Genomic DNA, 17,167 nt, shown 5'->3' on the forward strand with positions numbered 1-17,167 from the left:
GAAGAATACCAAGGAGGTGTTTTATTTCCCAAACCCAGAGATGGAAACACAGAGGGCCAGCATCGGAATTCCGCCACGTGTGTAAAGCGTTAGGTTCTTTCACTGAACTCTCCAAACCACTGTACGAAAAACACCAGCCCCATTTTACACAGGAAGAAACTGAAGCCCAGAGGAAGCTTACCTCTGAACCCAGTCTAACTTCAGAGCTCAGCTACTTTCTATCATTCTGCTCATCAGTTCAGCAAAGGGTACCTCAGCCAGTCATCAGGATGTAATCAAATAACAGGATGTAATCAAAAAAGTTTGTTTCTTTTCCCTCTAAAGGGCACTTTTAAAATGAGGGCATCTCTACCCATTTGATGAACTGCTTTCAGAAAAGCTAGACTACTGATGTGAAGGAGCTTTAAGTCCAATAGGATACCAGGTTTAAAAAAGAGAGAGAGAACAAACCAGAGTGCTTTAACCTGGTCTGCAAAGCAGGCACACTGGTCACTAACCTTGCCTGAAGGAGCTCCCCTGCTGAGAACACTCCTATTCGCTTTTGCAAATGAATGAAGAACCTGGCTGCCCAGTTCCCTCTCCCAAGCCTCTTCCTCCGTCCCCCACCCGACCCCCACCTCCCTTCTGTGGGAGGTTTTATGGAAGACTGGGAAGAAACAGCTTAAAATTCTTCGGGGCTGGTGCACTGGGAAGACCCAGAGGGCTCGGGTGGAGAGGGAGGTGGGAGGGGGAATACATATAAATCCATGGCTGATTCATGTCAATGTATGGCAAAAACCACTACAATACTGTAAAGTAATTAGCCTCCAACTAATAAAAATAAATGGAAAAAAAAATCCACACGCACACACACAAAAAGAATTCTTTGTCACTCATTTGCTTTGGAACAAAGGGACTTTTGAGAGTCATACAAGACCCTGAACTGTTAGTCCTTCCAAAGTAAACTGTTTTCTTTGAGATAACTGGTTTCTTTGAGATAACTGGAGATTCACACTCCCGTTGAGGAGAAACAAGGTAGAAGAATGCAGAGTGCCCTTCTCCCCTGAGCAGATTATGGACTTGGATACAATCAAGAGCAAGCCAGCTCTCTCACCACCCCGGCCCCCTTGATAACCTCCGCTGTCACACTTCTCCCAGCACAGGGCAATCGCGCGGCGTCGGAGATGGCTCACCCTTCTGCGCCTTGGCACCACCTTAGTAAGAAGTGGCTGGGGAAGTTGACAGGCTCCAGTGGGACCCCCAACTGCCGGGCAATTGTCAGGTAGAGCAGAGACATGCTGATGGGGATTCCTGTTCTGCGGATTAACACCTAGAGGAGAAAGCAGGCTTTAGCTTCACACAGATGAAACACACCTTCTCGCCTCTTCCACACGCCTTCCCAGTCAGCACCCATTGGGCAGCAGGTGCAAGGATAGGTTTTCAGACTTAAATGGATGAGTATTTTATTTATTTAGATAAGGGCTCTGCGGACTATAGTCCACATCAGACCGACCAGCTGTTTTTGGACTGCCTGCTTAAGAAGAATTTTAGCGTGTTTTTAATGTTTACAAAAAGTTGACCGAACACTATTTCACAAAATGTGAAACCTATGTGAAATTCACATGTCCACGTCCACACACAAAGTTTTATGGGAACACAGTCACACTCCTTTGTTTCTGGATGATGTGCAAAGTTTTCCTTCACATGACTAGGGCAGAACGGAGTAGTTAGGACACAGGGCATTCGGCCTGCAGAGCCAGGCCAAGAGAAGTCTGGCCTTCACAGCAAAAGTCTGTAGACCTATGGTTCAGGCCCTCCTTTTTCTAGGAAGAACTTAAGGGTATTTCAAAGAAAAATGTGTAAGTTATGACAATAGAAAATACAGGTCTCAGAGAGAGCAACAGAACAGATATAAAAACAGAGACAAGCAGAAGCAAACAAAAAGTAAGCGTCAATGACGCAGTTGGTCACTTATTTCCTCCAGTCTTCCTGGAGGCCTGTACAAAAAGGGAGACCTGCTTAGTTTCACGGTTTACTGTTCACAAGAAGTGATCTGACCACACTGAGTCAGAGGAGTACCTATTTCAAGCCAGGAATTTACCTCGAGGGTTTTCAGACAAGAGGGTGCTCTATGATGAATCAGATAAAATCCACAGCAAGATCCTCATAGGAGAGGCAAAAAATAAGTTTCACCAGGCACTGACAGACCAACAAAATCTAGTACTTGCCCTCAAATACTGTACGATCCATCAGAGATAAGCTCCACCAGCATATATTGTAACTGTAATTTCTCTCACCCCCACATTTACCTGGTGCATGTATAAGTTCAGGGCGTTGTAGTAATCCATTCGGTTCCCCTTGAACTTCAGCTGGTCATATAGGACGTGGTTCATGGCATCCAGCACTTGACTCTGAAGCTCTATTTCCATGATCATGGAGGATTCGCCTGAAACACAAGAGACCTGCTCTGAGGACACAAGCACAAATTACACCGTGACGCGTGTCCCCAACAAGCCCTGATGTGCAGACTGGCAACGTCCTCAGAAGGCTCATCAGGTGTTGCCAACGCTGGGTGGAAAAGAGACTGTGTTTGAAGCCTCTGACATCATCCGGGTGAACAGGTGGCTGTGTTATCAATCGTTTTGGGGGGACATAATGGGAACGCACTGCAGAATTTTCCAAATTAACCAATCACTCTAGGTTTTTCTTTTACAAATACAGCTGGATCCAAAGTAATTCCACACCTGCCTTGAAGGCCAAGCTGGGGTGGCGACTGTTTATGCCCCGGAGGGTTTTGCAAACAAGCTCCACGATGCTGTCAATCTGAGCCTGGATGTCCTTGAGACTGATGTCAGAGAGAGGGTTGCAGTACTGGTCAATATACACTGCGCCTGAAACAAATAAGAATCACGGGATAAGTTCTTACATTTGCCTTTTCTTAACAGCGGTCATTCGTCCCAGACTCCTGGGGCCATAGCTCTTTACACCACTCCTCAGACGGGTTCCTATCCTGGATGTCAGGCCTGGCTTCTATTTCACTGAGAAGGGGCAATATGCTTACAACCAAGGAGCTGACATTTCATTATTATTATTAATATACCAAAACTCTCTCAGAGGTCAAGGACTCACTCTGACACATATATCCATGGTCTACTGCCGAGAGATAAACACCATAAAGGAGCTCTTTTCAGGCTACTTCTCTCCCCCTCTTAATTGTAATTCAAAATCCAACAACTCTGAGAACTCATCAGTATACAACAGCACTTAGACTTGAAAAAAAAAAAAAATCGTCGAAAGTCCGCAATGTCACATATGCCATTTCCACAAACTATTCCCCTGAAAGGTGAGCCAGTAAATGGACTTTGGAGATAACCGGACTTTGAAATTAAGCAGTTACACTCAGGAAACCCACAGCTAAAAAGCTGTACAGAGCACACCAGAGACACTGTCAAAAATCATTATTCTTCCCTGCCTCAGGTCACTTTTTAACCCTAGAATCGAAGAGCTAACTTGTTTATTTGTCATAGGGTATTTTCACTTGGGAAATTGTGGATTCCCTTAAAATCCATGAGGTCTCAAACCAGTTCAGGACCCCAATTCCCTAACTTGATCCCCAATGGGTATCAAGTGACCTGGACTCCAGTTCTGGTTTTTCCACCAGCCCAGCCTGGTTCCCGGGCCTCAGTTCCCCCATTAGCCAGGTGACAAGGTTTCTGCTGCATGGCTCTGGGATCCGCTGTATTTGACTGCTGCTTCCTAGACTTCATCAACGGCATCAGATGATTCTAGTCTGCCACTCAGAACCAGAATCCTGGAGCCAACTTCTACTCACTCAACTACTTAAAATAATCACTGCAGATGGTGACTGCAGTCATGAAATTAAAAGACGCTTGCTCCTTGGAAAAAAAGTTATGACCAACCTAGACAGTATATTAAAAAGCAGAGACATTACTTTGCTGACAGGTCTGTCAAAGCTATGGTTTTTCTAGTAGTCACGTATGGATGTGAGAGTTAGACCATAAAGAAAGTTGAGCACTGAAGAATTGATACTTTTGAACTGCGGTGTTGGAGAAGACTCTTTTAAGAGTCCCTTGAACTGCAAGAAGATCAAACCAGTCAATCTTAAAGGAAATAAGTCCTGAATATTCATTGGAAGGACTGATGATGAAGCTCCAATACTTTGGTCACCTGATGTGAAGAACTGACTCAGTGGAAAAGACCCCGATGCTGGGAAAGACTGAGGGCAGGAGGAGAAGGGGATGACAGAGGATGAGATGGTTGGATGGCATCAGACTCAGTGGACATGAGTCTGAGCAAGATCCAGGAGTTGGTGAGCGACAGTACAGCCTGGCGTGCTGCAGTGCATGGTGTTGCAAAGAGTCGGACAGGACTGAGCGACTGAACTTTAAAAAATGGTATTACTTTATAATATTATAAATAAAGATGAAAGAGAAGTAATTGTTTTCATAAATAAAGCTCATCAAGTTATTCCTGACTATGGAATAAACAGAAGATGACTCTCAACTCCAGGACACATATGTGAATACTCCAGGGCACTTAAGGTATTTTAAGGAACTGAAGCAGTCACTTCAATTTCTTCTGGATAGCATAACCAACAAGATCAATCAAGAAGAATCTGCACATGGCACTGCAGAGTATACCTTGATTATAAGGCCAAAGAACCAAGAAATACAGAGACCACTGGAGAAAGGATGGACAGGGTTCACCAGCCACTGCTGTGTTAGGTTAGAGGCAGCAAAATCTGCAAGTGCTGCAGCCATCAGAGAAACTTCATGCAAATGAAACCTGGAATGAACCTGGAGGGCGAGTAGGACTTAGAACTGAATCCTAAAGAAAAGGGATACCATGTATGAGGAAGTGAAGCCAGGTATCTGTGCGTAGGGTGCCAGTGAGGAGAGTGGCCTGGCTGGAGCAAATGGCACATTTTGGAGAGTGATGGAGAAAGGCCTAACCAAATTAAGGAGGGGACTGAAAGCAGGCAGAGACTTAGCACTGTATATTGGTGACTTGGGAGTCTGAAGGGGTGATGCCCATGAAAGCAAGTATTACTTAGAAAGCTGCTGCTGGAAGAGGTAGGGAGGCCTGCATGAGACTAGGAATAGAATGGAGACATGATTCTGAGTAAGGAAAAAAAAAATTCATGTACTGGGTAAATCACTGAGAGTAGGGAATGAAAGTGAATGAAGAGTCACACCTATATTTCATAACCATAATCTGTGGGAGTGTCTGGGTAATATGTTAGGAATTTAAAATCGTTTTTAAAAAATGAAGTCACATTGTGTTCTTGTCCAACTGGACAGGAACAGAAAGTTTTACCCATCATCTTGCCTGTCCACAGGACTTCTTTCCACTCACTGCTCATTATGGACAAGCAGACTCACTGACGTGCAGGAACATTTTGTCCTCATTAAACTCCAACCAGAGAGGTTAAGGGATTTGCTCAAGGTCGCATGGACACAAAACTGGACACATTTGTTTCTGATGTGGAAATGAGACTTTAAAACTTAGAAAAATGGGGAATTAACCTCCTTAGCTAAAATATCAGCTTCATACTTTGAACTGACAGTGCATCTTTAGAAAACACTCTTTAGCAGACAGTTTAAGATTCTGACCAGATCTTAGCTCTAAATGCAATTGTTTTGCTTAGCTAACTGATCAGACCATATATCCCAACCTCCAGAAGCCCATGTAGTGCAATTTCCTTCCTCCACTGCTTCTTCATCAGGGCCACTTTCCACCACTGCTCCTAAGGGCAACTTAGCTGACTATCACAGTATCAGGGCTGAAGTCTCACCTTCAAGATACGATTCATAGTCATCAGGCTGCTGAAGAAAAGCCTTAAGATTATTCAAAATTTTCTGTTGTCTTAGGTAATAAAGAATTTTTTTGGCGTAGTATTTCCAGGTCAAAGCTTTTCTGGAAAAAACAAACAAGTTAGCAATAAGTCAATAAGAATTAAGATATTAAAACTTCCCATTACCTATTTCTTTACATCATACTAATCACACTGTGTTGAGTCTACTTAACAAGAAAAGTACAACTGGCTCACAAGCGTAGAGTACTTATCATGGAAACAGACAGCAGAATTTAGGACTTGGAATTTGTAATTTACCAATAAATTAGCTGTGCTGAAATTCAAGAAACGTTATCCATTTGGCTTCAGATTTACTAACAGGACATGAAAGAGAAACCTGAAAAGTCAGGGGAATTGGGTGAGTCTCAGGAGACAGGTGTGAGGCACTTGGAAGCTTGCTGGCTACCTGGCACCTGTCAGGGGTAACTCGGCCTCAGGCTGCTGCTGCCTCGTCCATTCTCATGGCTTCAGATACCATCCATACCCACATCCACACTGATTTATTTTCCAGAATGGATTTCTTCCCTCAACTCCACACCTGTACATCCAACTGCTACAATGACATCCCACCTCAGTATCTGATGAGACCTTAACTTTCTTCCCTTCCTAGGGAAGGCAACTCCATTCCAGGTGGGCCAAACCCTTGGAGTCATTCTTGATTCCTTGCTTTTTCTCACATATTCAACCCTCTGTCCATAGTTATTAGTCTTATCATCCAAATGTATCAGAAACATAAACAAGTCTCACTAACTCATCTAAACCACCATCCTCTTTTATCTGTTTCATAGCAGCTTCTGCTCTACAGTCGCAGTCAATCTTCAACAGGGTAGCCAGAGGATTCCAGCTGATGTGTGAAGTCAGCACAAAAATCCTCTGTCCCAAATTCTCCAGCGGTTTTCTACCTTGCTCAAAGTAAAAATCCACGTCACCAAGATGACCGGAATGGTCTTTACACTCATGCCCCAGTGACCTATCTGACCCCTCAGTTCCTGTATCACCCCCCCACTCAGTCCAGTCACCGGCCATGGGGGCTTTCTGACCAACCCTTCATCACAGCTGGTGGATCTCACATGAGGCTCCTCACCCTTAGGCGACCGGTTCCTCCTGACTAGAACATCCTTTCCCTGCAGATCTGCAATCTGTGCCCTCATCTCCTTTCAGGTTTTGATTCAAATCTCACCTTGAGTAAGGCTCTCTCCAACCACTCTGTTTGAAACTGGACCCCACCCCAGCCCCCCGGCTCCCCCACCCTGTTCCCCGGTTAATAGTTCTCTAGAACACTTCTCACTTCCTAAAAACATTTCCCTTTGTTCAACACCTCTCTTTTCCACGAGAGTGAGAGCTCCCCGAGGGCAAGGTTTCTAAGTGTGGCTCACTGCTGTAGCCTCAGCACCCAGAATAATGTCTGACACAGCAGATGCTCAGTAAATAATCTGCTCTCCACCAGATCTCTCAAATACACACAGGGATTGTGGGAAGTAACAGGGAGTCAATGATTATCTTATCTGCCTAGCTTCATAAATAAAGGACTCTTCAATCTTCAGGAGTAAATGAAAATCAACAGAGGCTTTACCAACTTTTTAATCTTTGGGTTGTAAAATACTGCAATTGAGAAAAATCACATGAATCAAATAAATAACTTAATTACTATAAGGGAAACACCCCTGGATCCACCACTCAGGCCAAGAAACAGGACTTTGAAGAAACCCTGGAAGCCCTCCATGGGCCCTCTCCCCCTGCCCCACCCCCACCCCGTGACAACCATCACAATCCATGTTCTATGGTCATCACTACTTTGCTTTGCTCCAGAACTTTCACAAACATGCATCCCTAAAAACTCCAGACTAATCTGGTAAGCCCTGATGCTGGGAGGGATTGGGGGCAGGAGGAGAAGGAGACGACAGAGGATGAGATGGCTGGATGGCATCACCAACTCGATGGACATGGGTCTGAGCAAACTCCGGGAGTTTGTGATGGACAGGGAGGCCTGGCGTGCTGCGATTCATGGGGTAGCAAAGAGTTGGACACGACTAAGTGACTGAACTCAACTGAATCTGGTAAGATTCCTTTTAAGTCACTTAATTCACAGGCTTCCCCTTCATCTTTTTTTTCCCCCTCGTATTTTATTTGTTGAAGAAACCTGGTTGTTTGACCTGTACTTTCCCATAGTCTGGAATTTGCTGACTGCATCCACATGGTGTAGCTTAACATGTTGTCTTCTAAATTCCTGTAAACTGGATGTAGAGGCTTGATCAGATTCAGATTCCGTTTATTCTTCATAGGTGGTAGTGAGTTAGCTAAGAAGGCAATCGTGCCTCGGTTGTCTCTTTCTGTGATGTCAGCAGTGATTGCTACTCAAAGGCCCAGGTACATTCATTCACCAAAGGCCCTAAAGTGGTAATATTCTAATTCAACTATCCCTTTTCATTACTAGTTAGAATATTTTACTATAAAGAATAATTTCCCCTCATCTATTACCTGGTCCCCCAGGGGCAGCTATGTAGGAAAAGGCAGAATAAATGCTCACTACTTTTATCAGATCCCAAAACAATAATTTGGGTTTTTATTATCCTCCAAAGGTGACCAATTAGTTGTTGTTAAGTATTATGAGTTCACATTCGAGTTACTGTCCATGTGGATGATCGAATCATCACATCTCGGACCAAAGGAAGCCTCCTCACGTTGGCCCATGAACACTTCTGACGTGAAACACTGTTTACTTGCCTAAAGCAAGTCTCCTGTCCATGAATACTTCTGACATGAAATACTGTTACTTTCCTGGCTCCAGGTTTCCAAGATGCTTCCGGGTCATCTTTTACATTTTCTGCTCTGGACTAAAAATCAGCCATTTCTCCAGAAACCCGTGGCTGCTTTTGTGGGAAGTACTGACAGAAGACCACAATCTGAGGACTACTGATGATCATTTCTTTTGGGTTGGTTCTTGCTTCCAGACCTTTTCAGTGAGTCTAGTGTGTAAGTGTGTGTACATATGCATACATATATACCTAACACATATTTCAGTATCAAGTATCTTATGAGTTCATAGTGATACATCTAATTTAAACTCACAGCTATACAGTTTTTACCTTCTATTATATATATATATATATATATATATATATATATATCTTTTTTTCTCCAGGAGAATCCTATTTCTTCAGGATACTAGGGATATATATGTATCTTTTTTCCTCCAGGAGAATCCTGTTTCTTCAGGATACCAGGGAAGAATCAGAGTATCACATTATCACTTACTTGTTTTATTCCACATCTCTCTCTCTTTCATACACACACACACCCGCCTCGGAATAACAAGACCAATACTCTCATCACCTTGATGGTTCCTGAAAACAGTGAAACATTTTGCTCATGCTCTCCCCCACTGTCTGTTCATTTCTTTTGGAGAGCTGTATTGTATCTACACAGAGCTTACAGCCACCACATACAATACCTTCATCCCTATCAACTGTCACTTGGATTTAATTCTACAAGTAAACCTATACTTAATGCTCACCACTAGTCCTGTATCAGGGTCTCTCTGGTTATTTCGGTTGTTTGAAGCTTATTTTCTAGCACATTTTTCAGGTAGAGCTCAAAAGTCCCTGAATTACTGCAAGTGGATAGGTTTCTCCACAGCTTTTACACTTGGAAATCAATTTGGCTGGATATAAAAATCCTCGGCTGACTTTCTCCATCCTTGGATATCTTAAATGTGTAACTCTTTTTCTCTGGCATAGACTACTCCTGTTGGAAAGTCTGATGATATTCTGACTTACTCTCCCTTGTAAGTGGCTTCATCTTTTTTGCTTGGATTCTCAAAGGACTTTCCTGTCTTTAAAGTCCAACAGTTTTACTGAAATATGCTTCGGTGTTGGTCATTCTAGGTCAGTTTTCTTAGCTATGGTGTATGCTCTTCTAATATGCTGCTTCCAATCTTTATTTACTCTTTTTTAAGACCACGAAGAATGTAAATGTAAACTGTTCTCAAATAACCAAGGATCAGTGCCTCAACATGGAAACTACACTTTTTCCTTCCTATGCTTTCCATATACAAACATCAAGTCATTTGCCAAGAATGAATATAAATAGGGTTATTTATGAAAACCAGCACCCCAAAATATCTACAAACATGAAAGTATTCTGTTATTAAAAAACAACCCTGCTTTAGGTTAAAAATATTTGTCAGGCTAAAAAGTAACATATTTATGATATTTCTTAAAAAACTATAATAATATACTTTTCTGCTGGCTATTCATATTTAGTCTTTTTGTAACCAATCTGATAAGTAAAAAAGCAGTACTTCATTATTATTTAACATTTATCTGAGTGAATTTAAAGGTATTTTTACTAGACTGTCAGTGTCCGGACTTGCTTTCCTGAGAATGTTATCCTATCATTTGTACATTTTAAAATTAAAATTTCTTTTCAGAAATTTTAAGTATTCTACTGACTTTGTTCACAGTTTCTTTGGTCATACAAATCTATTTTTTTTTTTTTACTGCAAAATCATTTGTCTTTTTTTTAAGAGCCTTTGCATTACCAGTCATGGTTCAGAAGGAATTCCTAGATTGTACATGAAGTCTCCTGTTTTCTTGAAGAATTTTCATGTGATAATTTAAAATTTTAGGTTGTTTAATCTTAGAATTTAATTTTTGTACATGATGCAAGTTTTACTTTCTTCCAGGTGGATATTCAGTTATGTCCAATACCATTCATTAAATAATCCATCTTCTCCCCTCTGAGTTTAAATACATTATCTTTTACGCTGGGACATGGCTTTGAATGATCCTCTGCCACTGATGGAGCTATCCATTTTTATTCAAATTTTGTAATGTTAGATAACAGGCAGCATTATAATATGTTCTAATATCAAGTGGTGGAAGTTTCCTATTGTGTGTATGTGTTCAGTCACTCACTTGTGCCCAACTCTTTGTATTCCCGTGGACTGTAGCCTGCCAGGCTCCTCTGTCCATGGGATTTCCCAGGCAAGAATACTGGAGTGGGTTGCCATTTCCTACTCCAGAAGCTTCCCATTGTGATTATTTAAAAACTGTTTTTTTCTGGCTCTTCTTGTGAATTTATTCTTCTGTGTATATTTTATGACAATAATATCCATTTAAGACACACAAACTCTTGTTGGATCCTAAACGGAACAGTACTAAGCTTATAGATTAATTTTGGAAGAACTGACATTTTCGTAATAAGTCTTCTTATTCAAGGACACGCTCTGCCGTGTGCACTGAGTCACTCAGTTGTGTCCAATTCTTTACAACCCTGTGAACTGCAGCCGACCAGGCTCCTGTGTCCATGGGATTTCCCAGGCAGGAATACCAGAGTGGGTTGCCATTTCCTCCTCTAGGGGATCTTCCCGACCCAGGGATAGAACCTGCATCTCTTATGTCTCCTATGCTCTGCCTTATGTTTTTCAAATAACATTCTATAGTTTGGCTTAAGAAACTCACTCCTAGGAACTAACACTTAGAAATGAAAGCACTAAAAACATCACTCTCCACAGTAACACAAAATAGAGACGAAAGTGGTTATTATCAATAGAGGGATGGTTAAATAAGTCATGGTATATACTACAAAAAAGCAGGCAGTCATTATTAAAGGTGAATTTGATTTTTACCAATTGGTCAGGACAGATTTCCACAAGGTAATGTTGAATGAGGAAAAAAAAGATATTTATTGAAAAGTACCTATTATATGATCTCAATTTTGTAAAGTAATGATCCCCCTTCATCTTCATGTATATCATATTAGCATGGAAGCCTACAATCTAGGTTGTCATCATAAATTATGGGAGTGGGGGCAGGGAAGGCCAATGCAAATGGAGGGAGAAGAGAGGAAGGAAAAGCCACATAAATAAGAAAAAAAAAAAAGTCTGCACTAAACATCCAACCAAACCCAACCAACCAATAAACTCAGTATGTATTGACTATTTATGTATTTAAAAGTCTATGTGTATATATGCAAAAAAGAGAGGTCAAATTTTATTTTTAAAGCTGCACAATACTGACTATTAGATCACACTTCAATTCATTTATAGATAAACCAAAATAGAAACAGAAAAATGACCTCTGCATCAGGACTCATCCAAGGCCTAGAATAGTGACACATTTTACCTCTCCCCACAGTTGTTCCACTGATATTTTGCTCTCCTAAAACCCCTTTGACCACAGTAAAGAAAAATGTCTTACGCCTTGTTTGTGAGCTATTTTACAATGAGCTTTCTTAAGAAAGATGTTAAAATAGCATTCTTATCTTCCATCTCAAGTCAAGTTTCCAGAACTTTTAGAGCAGAAAATATTTTTCATAGGTAAGTCAGGCTGGAAGCCAAGTCATCTTTCAGGTAAACTAGAAATTAACCTTCACAGCAGAAACTACAAAGCATAAAAAACTTTAAGTAACAACCAAGAGACAAAGGGTACTTCTTGATCGGGAGAGATGAACGACTCTACCAGATATCTACAATGTCCACAGCTAAAGTAGGATCACGTCTTACGAGAATTCAGAAACTATGAAAAATTGTCCATTGAGTAAGACATGCCTAAGAAAAATATTTTTTTAAATTCAGCTCACAACAGGCAAATTTGGCGGTGACAACAAAGAAAGGATAATTCGTGTTACCCAAATGGCATAACAGACACAAGTACCCAGAACACAGTATTTGACCCCCAGAAGGAATACATACTAATTCTCCCACAAGGATTTCTGCACCATTTCTTTAAATATTAATTGTCTTGGTATATCTACCTTGTATACATGGAATTTTTCAAAAACATAACTACAGCGACATGAATGTAACATGAAACATTTGAAATACATGTCTCTTGGTTCAGTCACACACCTATTACAGCAATTAATCCTGGGGTTATTAATAAAACAAACTCCTGATAGAAATACAGCTTACCTTCCTTCCATATTTAGGATACACACCAGCTCATCCTCAAAAAATATCTCTGGGCCCTCAAGATTCTCAATGTCACTGAAACCGTTACAAGGGACCTATGAAGAAGACAGACACACAGAGGCCTCGGTGAGGAGTAGCCATGCTGTTGTCTCTCACACACGCAAGTTACAAGCAGAGCTGTTCACTTCCAAGGAAGTGGTAACACCTCTCCCATACTATCTGGCACCACCCACCCACTAGGGGAGAAAAGGAACCTGTGGGGTAATAGTAATTTGTTCAAATCATATTATTAGCTGCAAATGAATTATATTTGGAATTTATAGACTGGAATTTCTGAAAGTGATAACCCAGAGTTCTCACCTAAGGAAAAACAACTCTGAAAGGACTAGAAATATAAAAACGGTGTCTTTCACAGTACCTATTCTGTGCTGGCAACACTGTATTCAACTAGGAGTCCAGGGCCAGAGAGAGAAGTCTAGGGGTTTAGGTGACTCTGAAGGTCCAGGCATGTTTTCTCCTCTGTAAGCTGAGGTGGTGGTGCTGATGAGCTGTAAGATCCTCCCCTCCCCCCGCCTACCTCGGTTTAAAAATTTGATTCCTTTTCCCTCTTTTCTTTCTGAAAATAGGCAGGAAACTTCTTGTCAGCCTGTGTGCATGTGGAAAACACAGGAGCACAAGGGTCCTGAGCCAAAGTCATCTACCCACAGATCAATCCTAGGTATAGTCCTGTTATGTACAAAGTCCTCGACACACTTCTAATCATGCAGAGGGACAGGGAAAGACGGAGCGGGGGGAGAAACACAACGATGCACCATTACTAGACAAAGGCTGAGGCTGTTAAAATACGCACACAAAACCAGCTGGACTGTAAGTAAGAGGCTGCAAACGAGTAGCTTGTGTCCAAGTGCATCCATCAAACACATCCAGCACCCCCATGTATGTGTGTGTAAACGTACTTAAACCAGGGTGGAATATCTGAGACTATGAGTGCTTTTAGCCAGCATATGGCTTATCCCAAATAGGACACAAATTCTGGTCATTCTGACGTTAACAAACACTTGTTTATAGAAACAAATTTGTTTATAGAAACAAATTACACTGGGGAACACCTAGTTTTATTCTTTATAGGGAGATACACTCAAATGCTTGCCAAGTTAGAATTTTCCCTATCAAAACTTGAAAGGGAATGTGTGAAACTTTAAATAATAGCAATTAAAATTAGAAATCGGAATTAATGTTCAGTAAATCAGGATAAATCAGACTGGTTCCATTTCTGGACCTCCAATCAGAAATAAAATCTTAGTGCTGTCTCTTTTCCAGAATGTGCAAAAAGTTAGAATCAGGACCTCATACAGAAACTTCTGTGAGGCATTTTGTGGAAGGGAAAGCAACAAACTCATGCATTTCAGCAACATTAAAAACAAACAAACAAACCCCACAACTTTTCAGAAATAATGAATATGAGATGGTATCACTGAGGGAGTAATAATTCTTGCTTTATGGGTAGCTTTTAATCCTCTGTTACCTTAACAAATAATGTATTCACTACTGGTTTGAACCTGCAAAGCCAGAGAGAACCCTATTAATTTTGTCAACCCTTCTGGGAAAACAACTGGGTGAAATTTGTAGTGTTCGATCATAGACGATACCCCCAATCATGCAGAGACTGCAAAAAATACTGTCTAACCCCCTTAAAGAGAAATAGTGCTGATCTGGATTCCCTCCACATTGCACTGCGGGTCCCTCCCTCTCTCTCCCTCCCCCCATTCTCTCTGGCTTTAGAAAAGTAAAGCTGGCAGGGACAAATGGCTCCGTGTTGTTGGACAGGAGGAAAGGACACAATGACTCTTGCAGCCATCTAAGTGAGGAAGGGATTGTGAGCGCATTGAAAAGGGAGATAGCAAAAAGAGCTGGATGAGCTAATGCCTACAGACCCAGACGCAGACCACCGCTAGCAGGCAAATGCTTAGAGCTCCATCAACAGATTCTTACGTGCTCTGAAAAGAACCTCTTTGAGAACGAGGCTACAATCTTTCGGGCTTCCAACCCAGCTTTTTGTCGAACTTTGTACTCCTCCAACCAATTGACGTAGTCGGTGGGGCTGTAGTGTTTCATAAGGGAAGGCCACCTACAAGGAGAAAAACACCCCCTCAGCTTAACAGAGACGCAAAGGCAGAATAAACATGAATCAAAAGCAGCTTTGGAAAACAACGAAAGCGGTTCGGTTTAGGCACCAGGGGCGGCCCTGGTGAGGGACCCAGTTCAAATCTTCACTCGGCGCGCACGCACTCCCACACACCGTGACCTTGGCTTAGCAATATCAATACTGTGTCTCCACTCCCCACTTATAAAATGGGGACAGTCGTAGCAACAACAATCACAGTGATGGCAATCACAGTTAACATTAATTGTGCGCGTCCTAAGAGGGGGGCCCTGTGTAAGGCTCCCTATATATCAGCTCATCTAACCACCACAGTAAAAGATAGGTCTTCATCACAACACCATTTAAAGTCGATACATGAGGCTCCAAAAAGGGAAGCTGCTACCCCCAAGGTCACACGATGAGTATGCCAGGGCCAGATTTTATCCCGGGTCCTAACCGAAATCTGTGCTCTCGGCCAACCGCCAAAGGGATGCTGCGCCCGTTTCCCTCAAACGGCCGTTAGGATCACTGCATCACCGGGTCCGTGTAAACATTTTAGCACGGAGTCGGGCACAAAAGAAGCGCGCAGGATGGATCAGCGGTGATAACCACGGTCGTCATCCTTGATGAAGGGTCGGGCAGCTGGGCGCTTCCCGAGACGCAATCTCGGTATCCGTGAGTCCGCCTGGCGTGGACGGAGGGGCCAGCGGCCTGGAGGCCTTTGTCTGTCTGTCCGCGGGAAGGGGTCCTCCCGGGGGTGGGGTCCGCGAGCCGGCAGGGAGGCGGCGGCGGCTCGGAGCTGCCAGGCCGGGGCCCCGGGGTGGGGTGGGGGGCGCGGAGAGAGAGGGGGGAGCGCGGGCTCACCTCACCCGGAACTGCTCCTTCCACACCTTCCCGCTACCCTGGCACAGCTCGCGCAGCCGCCGGCAGGTGCTGGAGACGCGGCCGATGTCGGCGGCCGTCAGCGAGCCGCTACACAGGATGTACTCTAGCACCTCTCCCGGCAGGTTGACGAGGCAGCTGAGGCCTGCCGCCTCGGGCGCGGCCTCCTCCACCAGCGCCGGCACCACCTCCATCGCGCTGTCGACCGCCGCCGCCGCCATCTTGTCCGCGTACCTGAGGCCCCGCGCGCGGGCGCGCGCGTTCGCTCGCGCCAGGGCGCCCCACTTGGCCCCGCCCACCCAGTTCGAGGGGCGGGCGTTGAGGTCCTCCCCACCCCTACCCCGGCTCCCCACGCCCCGCCCAGGCCTGTGGCCACAGCCCCGCTTGGCCCCGCCCACCCGCCTCGAGGGGCGGGAACCGGGGTCCCCCGCCCCTCCTCTGCTCAGGCCCGTGGCCACACCCCCTCAGCCCCAACTGCTCGGGAAGGGCTGCGCCCCGGGCCGAGGGAAGGAAACGCGTCTTGGAAAATACCGGCGCTGTGGGCCTGGGAGCTGTCAGGGGACAGTATTAGTAGCTTCCATCCTCAGCAACAACCCTAAGAACTGTTCTTGCCAAGTTACAGATGGGGAAGCTGAGGTTCAGGGAGATAAATGGACTGTTGGGAGTCCCTTGTCCTAGATTCTAACCCAGATCTGCTTGACTCTGCTTGACTGGATGCTAAACCAGTATGCTGTAATAATAAAACTCATGAGTGGGTGCTGTGCCAAGCATTTTAAGCACGTTTTTCACGGCCGCCTATGTGAGCCCGGCTGTGATAGGTACCGTATTTATATTTGATCTACAGATAAGGAAGACCTAGTTCACAAAGGTGGGCGTACTCATTAGAGGTGACAGAGACAAAAAGTGGTGGAACCTGCATTTGAATCCTCCAAACAGGAGTTCCCATTCAGCTATGGGCAGGCACTCTCTTTTTTTCCACACCTGCACCTATTTAAGTTTTTCAGCTCAGTTTGGTGCCAGGCCCTATACTGGGTGCCTTGGGGACACAGAGGTGGATAAGACAGTGTCCTTGCCTCCCAGGAGTTCAGAGTCCTCCCCCCCACCTCCTGCCCCAGTTTACCTTGTTTCTTTCCCAGTGGTTCCTGCCTTGGAAGGGGCTACCCATCCATGCATTCCTGCAAAACTGGAACCTGTTGCCATCCTTCTTACTTCTCTCTCCCTCACCATCTGGGTCCAAATGCCCAGTAGAGCATAACATCTCCAAGCCTCTACTTTTACATCTATGAAATGGGGACAACAATAGGTCTTCCTATTAAATGAAACAATGCATATACATCAGTTCCCGCCACTGAGTAAGAAATAAATCCAAAACCTA

At 43.8% G+C, this 17,167-nt stretch overlaps 1 protein-coding gene across 3 annotated transcripts in view; it reads right to left on the reverse strand.

Annotated features, from left to right (window-relative positions):
* Positions 1-16,056, reverse strand: part of FBXO21 (F-box protein 21) — a 36,710-nt gene extending 20,654 nt beyond the window's left edge. For 2 of the 3 annotated variants that reach the window (XM_065905071.1, XM_065905073.1), the window contains exons 1-7: positions 15,775-16,056; positions 14,760-14,895; positions 12,768-12,862; positions 5,795-5,916; positions 2,724-2,870; positions 2,289-2,425; positions 1,173-1,309 (exon numbers count right to left, since the gene is read on the reverse strand). In XM_065905071.1, coding sequence (XP_065761143.1) covers positions 1,173-1,309; positions 2,289-2,425; positions 2,724-2,870; positions 5,795-5,916; positions 12,768-12,862; positions 14,760-14,895; positions 15,775-16,013 — 1,013 coding nt within the window. In that variant the 5' untranslated portion in view covers positions 16,014-16,056. The remainder of the gene's footprint in view (positions 1-1,172; positions 1,310-2,288; positions 2,426-2,723; positions 2,871-5,794; positions 5,917-12,767; positions 12,863-14,759; positions 14,896-15,774) is intronic. The other variant, XM_065905072.1, reaches the window with a different exon arrangement.
* Between the last annotated feature and the right edge of the window lie 1,111 nt (positions 16,057-17,167).

The sequence above is a fragment of the Muntiacus reevesi genome, chromosome 13 (assembly GCF_963930625.1).
Source record: "Muntiacus reevesi chromosome 13, mMunRee1.1, whole genome shotgun sequence".
In the NCBI taxonomy this organism is placed as follows: domain Eukaryota; kingdom Metazoa; phylum Chordata; class Mammalia; order Artiodactyla; family Cervidae; genus Muntiacus; species Muntiacus reevesi.